The 12499-nt window shown below is 43.1% G+C and overlaps 1 protein-coding gene across 2 annotated transcripts in view; it reads left to right on the forward strand.

The window, feature by feature from the left end:
* LOC138662747 (probable E3 ubiquitin-protein ligase MID2) overlaps positions 1-12207 on the forward strand; it is a 718902-nt gene extending 706695 nt beyond the window's left edge. For both annotated transcript variants that reach the window (XM_069748647.1, XM_069748646.1), the window contains exon 10: positions 7343-12207. In XM_069748647.1, the coding sequence (XP_069604748.1) occupies positions 7343-7751 (409 nt within the window). In that variant the 3' untranslated portion in view covers positions 7752-12207. The remainder of the gene's footprint in view (positions 1-7342) is intronic.
* The last annotated feature ends 292 nt before the right edge of the window (positions 12208-12499 follow it).

Below are 12499 nucleotides of genomic sequence, written 5' to 3' on the forward strand. Positions count from 1 at the left end.
AACAGTCTGACTCCAAACTCCACTATGGTGAAGACCAAAGAGCTGTCAAAGGACACCAGAAACAAAATTGTAGCCCTGCATCAGGCTGGGAAGACTGAATCTGCAACAGCCAACCAGCTTAGAGTGAAGAAATCAAACAGTGGGAGCAATAATTAGAAAATGGAAGACATACAAGACCACTGATAATCTCCCTCGATCTGGGGCTCCACGCAAAATCCCACCCTGTGGGGTCAGAATGATCACAAGAACGGTGAGCAAAAATCCCAGAACCACGCGGGGGGACCTAGTGAATGAACTGCACAGAGCTGGGACCAATGTAACAAGGGATACCATAAGTAACACACTACGCCACCATGGACTCAGATCCTGCAGTGCCAGATGTGTCCCACTGCTTAAGCCAGTACATGTCCGGGCTCGTCTGAAGTTTGCTAGAGAGCATTTGGATGATCCAGAGGAGTTTTGGGAGAATGTCCTATTGTCTGATGAAACCAAACTGGAACTGTTTGGTAGAAACACAACTTGTCGTGTTTGGAGGAAAAAGAATACTGAGTTGCATCCATCAAACACCATACCTACTGTAAAGCATGGTGGTGGAAACATCATGCTTTGGGGCTGTTTCTCTGCAAAGGGGCCAGGACGACTGATCCGGGTATTCTGGATTATCTCAATGAGAATAACTGTTTAACTCCATATCAGCATGGGTTTATGAGAAATCGCTCCTGTCAAACCAATCTAATCAGTTTTTATGAAGAGGTAAGCTATAGGCTGGACCACGGTGAGTCATTGGACGTGGTATATCTCGATTTTTCCAAAGCGTTTGATACCGTGCCGCACAAGAGGTTGGTACACAAAATGAGAATGCTTGGTCTGGGGGAAAATGTGTGTAAATGGGTTAGTAACTGGCTTAGTGATAGAAAGCAGAGGGTGGTTATAAATGGTATAGTCTCTAACTGGGTCGCTGTGACCAGTGGGGTACCGCAGGGGTCAGTATTGGGACCTGTTCTCTTCAACATATTCATTAATGATCTGGTAGAAGGTTTACACAGTAAAATATCGATATTTGCAGATGATACAAAACTATGTAAAGCAGTTAATACAAGAGAAGATAGTATTCTGCTACAGATGGATCTGGATAAGTTGGAAACTTGGGCTGAAAGGTGGCAGATGAGGTTTAACAATGATAAATGTAAGGTTATACACATGGGAAGAGGGAATCAATATCACCATTACACACTGAACGGGAAACCACTGGGTAAATCTGACAGGGAGAAGGACTTGGGGATCCTAGCTAATGATAAACTTACCTGGAGCAGCCAGTGCCAGGCAGCAGCTGCCAAGGCAAACAGGATCATGGGGTGCATTAAAAGAGGTCTGGATACACATGATGAGAGCATTATACTGCCTCTGTACAAATCCCTAGTTAGACCGCACATGGAGTACTGTGTCCAGTTTTGGGCACCGGTGCTCAGGAAGGATATAATGGAACTAGAGAGAGTACAAAGGAGGGCAACAAAATTAATAAAGGGGATGGGAGAACTACAATACCCAGATAGATTAGCGAAATTAGGATTATTTAGTCTAGAAAAAAGACGAATGAGGGGCGATCTAATAACCATGTATAAGTATATAAGGGGACAATACAAATATCTCGCTGAGGATCTGTTTATACCAAGGAAGGTGACGGGCACAAGGGGGCATTCTTTGCGTCTGGAGGAGAGAAGGTTTTTCCACCAACATAGAAGAGGATTCTTTACTGTTAGGGCAGTGAGAATCTGGAATTGCTTGCCTGAGGAGGTGGTGATGGCGAACTCAGTCGAGGGGTTCAAGAGAGGCCTGGATGTCTTCCTGGAGCAGAACAATATTGTATCATACAATTATTAGGTTCTGTAGAAGGACGTAGATCTGGGTATTTATTATGATGGAATATAGGCTGAACTGGATGGACAAATGTCTTTTTTCGGCCTTACTAACTATGTTACTATGTTACTATGTTACTATGAAAGAATGAATGGGGCCATGTATCGTGAGATTTTGAGTGCAAACCTCCTTCCATCAGCAAGGGCATTGAAGATGAAACGTGGCTGGGTCTTTCAACATGACAATGATCCAAAGCACACCACCAGGGCAACGAAGGAGTGGCTTCGTAAGAAGCGATTCAAGGTCCTGGAGTGGCCTAGCCTGTCTCCAGATCTCAACCCTATAGAAAACCTTTGGAGGGAGTTGAAAGTCCGTGTTGCCAAGCGAAAAGCCAAAAACATCACTGCTCTAGAGGAGATCTGCATGGAGGAATGGGCCAACATACCAACAACAGTGTGTGGCAACCTTGTGAAGACTTACAGAAAACGTTTGACCTCTGCCATTGCCAACAAAGGATATATTACAAAGTATTGAGATGAAATTTTGTTTCTGACCAAATACTTATTTTCCACCATAATATGCAAATAAAATGTTAAAAAAACAGACAATGTGATTTTCTGGATTTTTTTTCTCAGTTTGTCTCCCATAGTTGAGGTCTACCTATGATGTAAATTACAGACGCCTCTCATATTTTTAAGTGGTGGAACTTGCACTATTGCTGACTGACTAAATACTTTTTTGTATGTGTTTGTAGGACCTTGTAGGACCTTTCACTAGAGATCATGTGATGTGGAGAGGTCGGATCCTTCTGTCTAGGAACACTATATGTGTAGCTTTCACTTGCAATGTAACACAGGCATGAGTAAGACCGATTCAGGTCAAAACGCGTAGCCTTATCTATTACAAACACCTGTCTGGTCCACCACATGTAAGGATTGTCTATTTTAACCATTTGGATTATTAAAGATTTCAAGTTTTTATCGGAGCTGGAGTATCTATTTTCTGTTGGATTTGCTGAGGCTCAAGGTTACCTGACGAGTCCGAGCAACTCGAGAGTCTGCAGCGGAGGTCGCAGTCGTTCCTTCCTCGACGGATTCGGCCTCCCTGGTCGGAGATGTAGCAAGGAGGGCTGCGCACCTCTGGACACCGTGGGCCCACCAGCCAGCTCCTCTCTGCCATCGGCTGTAAGTTACCGCATCTCCAGGTCGTAGGTCGCGGTTGGCGTCAGCTTGCCCCCAGCAGGGTTCCACCTCATCCCGGGCGACACGTACCATCAACGGCATCCCGATCTCCTGGATGACTCCCCTCCCCTCCTGGGGATTGAAGAGGACCACGACACCCCACTGCAGTAGAGGATGATCCTCCCTCAAGTCAACCAAGGCCCCGGGTTTGGTTTCCTCTTTCCACTCCACCAATCGGTGCCGTTGGTACTCCTCCCAGGTGAGGACCCTAAGATCTGGTCCTCTCGGTCCACGATGGGGTGGCGTTGCGGTCGGGCCCCCCGCAGCCTCAGCAAGCAGCGGATCAACCAAGGGGGACAGTCAGATCCCAGGGGCCCATTCTGTTTCGGTACTTGCATGGGGCCTGAACCGACCTCGACCGACCCATGGTTCAGGCGGGGAGACCGGGGTCGTTAGCGTGGTGAACCGTGCCTCCCTCCAAGCATCCTTCCAACAGGTGACCAGCCGCCGGACTCTGGTCACATCCAACCCACCCTCCAAGGGCTGAGCATCGGGCCCCTCTCGTACCAGTGGACCGGAGTCCTCTCCCTCCGGCATGGAATCGGGCGAGGCCGGGGTGGTTCCACGTGGACGCCTGGGGGTCACCATGTCAGTTTCTCCGTCGCCTTCATATTCTTCCCACGCCCTCTTTCATGGGCGGCCCCGTCTCCAGATCCCCCACCCTCCATAGAGAAGCAGGAGGCGGGTCTCTGCTGGTGACAGACACGTCTCCAAGATGCAAAAATACTTAGACTGGGTGGCCATTAATTTTCGCACTTCTCAGTCCATTCACACCCACAACTCCTCGCCCCTTCTTCTTCTCCTGCATTCCTCGTGGCGTGGTAATGGCAGCAGTTTTGGCGGGAATCTTGGCGGCAAATAGCAATACACAGTCTTTGCAATAAATCACAGTTCAAGCACAATTCAATCACAGTTCCAAGGCACACATGACCCGATTCTTCAGGCTTAAGTACGATCCTGTTCGTGACGCCAAGTTGGAGAGCCCCCAGACACAGGGCCGCGGAGTACTCAGTACCGGTCCTTTCTGTCTCAGTGCTGGGGTTGTCACAGTGGCTGGACCCGGTCCGAGACCCTACTAAGAGGCGTCCAATGAAAGGGCGATGTAGTTTGTCAAGGATTCGTGACGCAACCTGTGGTATTTGGTCAAGATGACCAACGCTGCTAGGGGGTTCCACTAGGGTGATGGAATGGCAGCTAGATGGTATACCTTCCCACAGGTGAAGTATATCCCCAGGGCTTCCCAGTGGTGTAGATGGCGATGGTGTGAGGCGCAGTTAATAACGAGGACACAGGGTTGCAGTCTCTTTACCTTTTACTGAAGGCTTCGGGATCCACAATCCAGAGCACTGCTAACTGGGCTGGCTGAGTCCGGACGGTCCGAAGGCACATCCAGAGCTCCCTTTGCAGGTGGAAATCAGTGTCTACCAACTAGCGCCTGTGTGTTGTAGTTCTTCCCTGCTGAGCATTCGGGATAGCCCCCGCAACTGTCGTATCTGTTCTTTCTCTTTCTCTCTGTCCCCCAAGTTATAGTGTGGATGGGACGCACCCGTTTGACGGGAAGGCTCGGAGCTATTCTGTGACCCTAGAGATGCCCCTCTCCAACTTTGCCCCTATGTCTTCTTAGGTGATGTAAGGTAGACAGCCAAAATCTAAATCTAAAATCTAAAATCAACTGCCCTGCCGCTGTTTGAAGTAATGCTTGGAGTCTGTCACTTCCTCGGTGTTCCGGCCACCGGCTACGCGCCTCAGTAGGATGTTGCCGATCTCGGGGCACGACTCCTACTGGATATCTCCTTGTGCTGCAATTTCATTTCTCACTTCTCCACAATATCCTTCGTTTCGTGTCCTTCATTAGGATGCCGCCGCAAGGTAGTGCAGGCGCGGGTCCGTAACGTTCTGTCCTTTCTGCTAAGTACCTGCCAGGAACCCACCCCTTACAGGTACTCCCTGGAGCTCTCCCAGGCTGCGTTCTACCTAACTTCCTATCCAACCCCCAGTTTTACCAGTGTGAGGAGTGGCCTAATACATAGTGCCTTTTGCTCCCCCTGGTGGCCGGAGTGTGAAGTGTAATGTGTGACTGTGATACCTGGTCAGGTGAACTCCTTTAGTGTAATCAGACATAACATCACTCCCCTTAGTGGCAGAGCGACATTACTGCAACGACCAGGACCCTGGGGCGCTGCACTGGGTTATTAGGGGTAGTACTCCGGTGGCTCTGGCTGATGGGATGATGTGGGATATTAGGGGTAGTACTCCGGTGGCTCTGGCTGATGGGATGATGTGGGATATTAGGGTTAGTAGTCCGGTGGCTCTGGCTGACGGGATGATGTGGGATATTAGGGTTAGTAGTCCGGTGGCTTTGGTTGATGGAATGATGTGATATGTTAGGGGTCTCCGTGATCTCATTTTTGAGTCTGTGATTTTCACTTTCCAAAATGGTGTCACTTGTGGGGGGTTTCAATGTTTACGCACATCGGGGGCTCTCCAAACGCAACATGGCGTCCCATCTCAATTCTAGCCAATTTTGCATTGAAAAGTCAAACGGCGCTCCTTCTCTTCCGAGCTTTCCCATGCGCCCAAACAGTGGTTTACCCCCACATATGGTGTATCGGCGTACTCAGGACAAATTGTGCAACGACTTTTGTGGTCCAATTTCTCCATTTACCCTTGGTAAAATAAGACAAATTGGATCTGAAATAAAAATTTTGTGAAAAAAAGTTAAATGTTCAATTTTTTTTAAACATTCCAAAAATTCCTGAAGGGTTAATAAACTTCTTGAATGTGGTTCTGAGTACCTTGAGGGGTGCAGTTTTTAGAATGGTGTCACTTTTGGGCATTTTCTGTCATATAGGCCCCTTAAAGTCACTTCAAGTGTGAGGTGGTCCCTAAAAAAAAATGGTTTTGCAAATTGTGTTGTAAAAATGAGAAATTGCTGGTCAACTTTTAACCTTTATAACTTCCTGACAAAAGAAAATTATGTTTCCAAAATTGTGCTAATGTAAAGCAGACATGTGGGTTATGTTATTTATTAACTATTTTATATGATATGACTCTCCAATTTAAGGGCATAAAAACTAAAAGTTTAAAAATAGCAAAATGTTCGCCAAATTTCCATTTTTTTCACAAATAAACGCAAGTCATATCGAAGAAATTTTACCATAAAGTAGAATGTGTCACGAGAAAACAATCTCAGAATCACCAGGATCCGTTGAAGCGCTTCACAGTTATGACCTCATAAAGTGACAGTGGTCAGAATTGAAAAAAATGGCCTGGTCACGAAGTTGAAAACAGGCTTCGGGGTGAAGGGGTTAATAACCAGCCGAATTTTTCTGCGGTAGATTAACATATCCTCAGGACAGATGCTAAATGTATGATCACTGGTGGACCCTTGTGGATCACAAGAGCAAGGGTCTTACATGTCTTATTTCAATGGTGCAACAATATTGCTTGCAAGCTGCATGGAACTAATAGAAATAGCTGATCATAGCACTTGGATATCTTTGTCGGCCAAGTAGATAAAAAATGAGTGGCTGGGCATATGAGTATGCTCAAACTCCATTCAATTGGGGTCATTGGACTCCTTGTCATGGTTTGGGGTCTTAGCAGTGAGGACCCATAGGGATCAGACAATTATCACCTATTCTATTAATAGGTGTGAAATTGTTATTGTAACCCTAACTAAAGTTCCCTCTTAAAGGGAAGTTGTCATCAGAAAATTATCTATTGTTTAAATTAAGTTTTTGTCATACATGTATTTAAAAAAAGTTTGCCGTCTTTTTTTCCTATCATGACCTTAATTAAAAAAAAATAATACAGCAATTTTTACATTGACCACTAGGGCTTTATTAGAATCAAACTTCCTGTCTTTTAACGAAGCGTTTTCAGCAGGTTTGTTATCAGCAAAGGCAGGGATCTAGTGACAGGTAACTCCTCTACATACAGCTCTACATACACAAGATCCACCATTCACAATATGCTCAGAGTCTGTTCATTGTGGCTATTTACATATATTGTTTCCTGAAACAACAGGAAGTTAGAGTCTAAGAAAACCCCGGTTGCCATTATGAAAATTGAAAGATTTCTATTTTTTATTACTTATGCAGATTGGGACATGAAAAAAACCTTAAAAAATACATGCAACCCAAAAATCCTGATCTAATCAACAGGTCATACTCTGACGATAGCTGCCCATTCAGTCAAAGTAAATCCTTAAAATTGAATGAGTCTCTTCTCTTTCTTCCTAGGTACGCGGTAGGAATTGCTTACAAGTCTGCTCCTAAGAATGAATGGATTGGAAAGAACACCTCATCTTGGGTTTTCTCTAGATGTAATAACAATTTCCTCGTTAGGCACAATAATAAAGAGTTTCTGGTAGATGTTCACCCTCAACTGAAACGTCTGGGTGTCCTCCTAGACTATGACAACAATACACTTTCTTTCTATGATCCGTCTAACTCTCTTCACCTTCACACATTTGAGATCTCATTTATCCTGCCGGTTTGTCCTACTTTTACTATATGGAACAAGTCTCTACTGATCCTCTCAGGGCTCCCAGCTCCAGATTTCATGGATGCCTTTGTGACTCCTCAGCCTGAGTGTATCTGTCGACCACAAGAATCTCCATATGTTTCTGGCCTTAAGGCTTGCCAATGAATGCCAATATGATGATCGGCTCTATCGTCTTCTAAAAGTAATCCAAGATATTGGGCACCTGTATCCTACGGTGGATGACCTGCCATAAATGAGAATACACAAAGTTCTTCAACTTTAGAAAACCATTTTCTACATCTACTAGTGGATATAGATTAGATAGCTACTGTAGCTTTACAACCTTTTTCATTTCTGTTTTTTTGTTTTGCATATTATGATATGTTACTGTAAGCGAAAGTCATCCGACAGTGTCCGTCCCTGGCGAAGTCTTCCCGCATAAGGAATATTATCTGAACATTATTCTAAATCTTTTCTGACTGTGTATATATTGCAGACTTTTTTGTTACTTCCATTATTTAAGGGTTATGGTCATGAAAATGTCATTGATTAATAATGCGTGGACATTGAAAGAATTTTGAGTGTTATTGTTGCTTCAAAAATACGCCGGCTTCTGGTCATCCTTCGAAATAAAGCCGTGCAGATAAAGCATGAACTCTGCAGACACTACGTTATGACTTCCTGTCTCTGTGGGTTTTGAGAGGTGTAAAAAAGTGTAAAATACCAGAAAAATGCTATTTTCAATCAATAAACAGAGTTATGAAGTCAGTCATCTCAATGTCCAAAATAATAAAATGACCTGTAAAAAAGGGGAATTTTGAAATTCAGATCTGTGTCGAGAAAAATATAAAATTTGCCAAATTTAATAAATAATGTAATCATTGTAGCAAAACCCAAATCAATGTAATACAATGATGAACATCATATAGCGGTTTACGATTTTACCTTGTGGGGTTGTAAATGACTTGTCTGTAAAGCGTAAGACATTAAACACCCGGGCTCCAATTCCGATTCTGTAAGGGTACGTTCACACTGTTATTGGGAGCAGAATCTTCTCCAAAATTCACATAAAAAAATCTACATGAACTATCGCTAAGGGTATATCTACACATTTTCATTCTTCTAAATATGTCTTACTGTACATTATCTTTCTTTGGAAACGATACCGTTTAGATGGATTGAACAGGTTGGCACTGGCAACATATTCTGCATCAAATCTATGAAGTGTGAATATTCCATAATTTGGCCCCACAAACTAGTATTTTATGTGGAATAGGAGCATCTTGGACCCCTAAATGCATCAGTGCCCAAGGGTAATTGCTAGTTTTACGCTCCATACTCAGTGGCTATGGCTATACCCTCAGTCCTATGGAAAGCTACAATGTTTTAGCATGATGATTATGAATCGATCAGGTACACATACACATATGTTAAAAAATATAACTAAATTATCTATAACCTTTGGATGAAAACAATGGAAGAATTATTAGCTGAGTACCGAATGGCTAAGACTTTTCGGAGCTATTATCATAAGTATTGATGTAAGCTGCATCAACTCTAAATCTGACTTGCCAACTCTAAAGCCCCTCATACACTTTAATGAAGTGTTGGCCAAACTATGGTTTTGCCAAGAGCTATGACTCCGACCCTTCCATATACAGGAGCGCTCAGCAGACCTGCCACTCCTGGAATCTCTATGAGAGCTGCTGCCAGATGTCTAGTAGTGGCTAATCTGGAGAGCAAAAAGATCGTCGGTCCAAAATCGGACAGGTAGACTGATTCTGTACCTGGACCTTATCTGTTGTTGGACAGTTGGGAGGCGCCATACATGTTAGACTCTTGGCTGAACTCATCTATATCAATGTGTTTGGCTAATGTTCGTCAATGTGTATGTTGACAAGCCACTCAAGTAGGACTTTGCATCCATGCCATAAACCCTGCCGTCCAAAAACTTCTCCCATAACCATGAACCTTTTCAGGTATACAGGTCCTTCTCAAAAAATTAGCATATAGTGTTAAATTTCATTATTTACCATAATGTAATGATTACAATTAAACTTTCATATATTATAGATTCATTATCCACCAACTGAAATTTGTCAGGTCTTTTATTGTTTTAATACTGATGATTTTGGCATACAACTCCTGATAACCCAAAAAACCTGTCTCAATAAATTAGCATATTTCACCCATCCAATCAAATAAAAGTGTTTTTTAATAACAAACAAAAAAACCAACAAATAATAATGTTCAGTTATGCACTCAATACTTGGTCGGGAATCCTTTGGCAGAAATGACTGCTTCAATGCGGCGTGACATGGAGGCAATCAGCCTGTGACACTGCTGAGATGTTATGGAGGCCCAGGATGCTTCAATAGCGGCCTTAAGCTCATCCAGAGTGTTGGGTCTTGCGTCTCTCAACTTTCTCTTCACAATATCCCACAGATTCTCTATGGGGTTCAGGTCAGGAGAGTTGGCAGGCCAATTGAGCACAGTAATACCATGGTCAGTAAACCATTTACCAGTGGTTTTGGCACTGTGAGCAGGTGCCAGGTCGTGCTGAAAAATGAAATCTTCATCTCCATAAAGCATTTCAGCCGATGGAAGCATGAAGTGCTCCAAAATCTCCTGATAGCTAGCTGCATTGACCCTGCCCTTGATGAAACACAGTGGACCAACACCAGCAGCTGACATGGCACCCCACACCATCACTGACTGTCGGTACTTGACACTGGACTTCAGGCATTTTGGCATTTCCTTCTCCCCAGTCTTCCTCCAGACTCTGGCACCTTGATTTCCGAATGACATGCAAAATTTGCTTTCATCAGAAAAAAGTACTTGGGACCACTTAGCAACAGTCCAGTGCTGCTTCTCTGTAGCTCAAAAGTGGCTTTACCTGGGGAATGCGGCACCTGTAGCCCATTTCCTGCCCACGCCTGTGCACGGTGGCTCTGGATGTTTCCACACCAGACTCAGTCCACTGCTTCCTCAGGTTCCCCAAGGTCTGGAATCGGTCCTTCTCCACAATCTTCCTCGGGGTCCGGTCTCCTCTTCTCGTTGTACAGCGTTTTCTGCCACATTGTTTCCTTCCAACAGACTTACCATTGAGGTGCCTTGATACAGCACTCTGGGAACAGCCTATTTGTTGAGAAATTTCTTTCTGGGTCTTACCCTCTTGCTTGAGGGTGTCAATGATGGCCTTCTTGACATCTGTCAGATCGCTAGTCTTACCCATGATGGGGGTTTTGAGTAATGAACCAGGCAGGGAGTTTATAAAAGCCTCAGGTATCTTTTGCATGTGTTTAGAGTTAATTAGTTGATTCAGAAGATTAGGGTAATAGGTCGTTTAGAGAACCTTTTCTTGATATGCTAATTTATTGAGACCGGTTTTTTGGGTTATCAGGAGTTGTATGCCAAAATCATCAGTATTAAAACAATAAAAGACCTGACAAATTTCAGTTGGTGGATAATGAATCTATAATATATGAAAGTTTAATTGTAATCATTACATTATGGTAAATAATGAAATTTAACACTATATGCTAATTTTTGGAGAAGGACCTGTATAGAAAAAAAACCGCTGTTTTCCACTACTGTTGTTCTTAGAATGGTTTTCCCTTTACCTGGCGGTCACAATTTACATTGGGGAAGGATTTACCTAAATACAGAAGTACACATTGATATTTATTTATATATTTTAAAATGAACATGATCTTATTTGTAAATGCAAAAATACCCAGACTCATATTGTTCAGTATGCCAAGCAACTAATGCCTAGCTACTTACATACCACTCCATGATAATTATATTCAAAAAGGAGAAACATTGGAGTTTTTGGCCAAATTTCTATAACAACCTTTATTGAAACAGACCATCAAACAACATTAACAAACAAGATTTAAAAGATGTGATTAAAAAGGACACCAACACACCTCCCCTTGAGAAAGCAAGGCTATAGAGCAGCGAAACGTGCGTCGGGGTGCGTCCAGAGGTGTGCCTCAGTCTGGGTTAGATGACCCTTTTTTTCAACTTAACATAGGTTGATTTTTGTGACCATATTATTTGGAGTAGAACACATGGACACCAAGAACCTAACACCTCAATTTACACTGTCTATTTTTTTGCTAGGCTTCATGAACGCAGAGAAGCCTCACCTAGAAGACTATACGTTCAGCAGCTCAAAAATAAAATGACTTCCTTCTCCCATTGCTTCTCTCGTTTTCATCATCCCCAGGTGTAGGGTAATATAAGAAAAAGAACAACATAGCACTGAACACGGCGACCACTTATGGACAATAGGGATCACATTTTTGCATTGCAACATAGAAGACGCTACGATGTCCTATTAAACTCTGTGGGCCAAAATAAAATCTCTCCCCAGATTTTTCATACTGCTGCATATGTATCAACTACTGTGTCACTCTTAGAAATCTTTATAAATATATGTTTAAGATATACAAATGTTGTATGATATATTTATTCCAAAACCTACATAAATGCTGAATATAATTGACCTCCATGAAAACGACAACCGGGGGGATACGTTTTTATTGGAAAATATTCAAGTTGAAGGAATAAGGAGAATGTCCGATTTATATAAATAAACTTTGTGCAGAAGGTTTCTCTTGTCAGTGTTTTTTCTTCTTTCTAAATTAAACAAAAAAAATTATCTTAGACTTGTATTTCATTTCATTTACTTTTTAATTAAAGCACATGAAGCTTTCAGGAGGTAGGTGCAGGATGTGAGCCCACTTAAAAGAGCCAGGAGGCACCGTAACAATTCGTAGACTCAATCCCACTTTTATTTCCTCTCAATCTTCTTCACCAGCAGAGAGCTTGGTGCTGTGCCAGGAAGCAACAGAACACAAACTCAAGGGAAAAAAAAGATAAGTCCTAGGTTTACTGAATCATAC

This window comes from Ranitomeya imitator, chromosome 2, assembly GCF_032444005.1.
Source record: "Ranitomeya imitator isolate aRanImi1 chromosome 2, aRanImi1.pri, whole genome shotgun sequence".
In the NCBI taxonomy this organism is placed as follows: domain Eukaryota; kingdom Metazoa; phylum Chordata; class Amphibia; order Anura; family Dendrobatidae; genus Ranitomeya; species Ranitomeya imitator.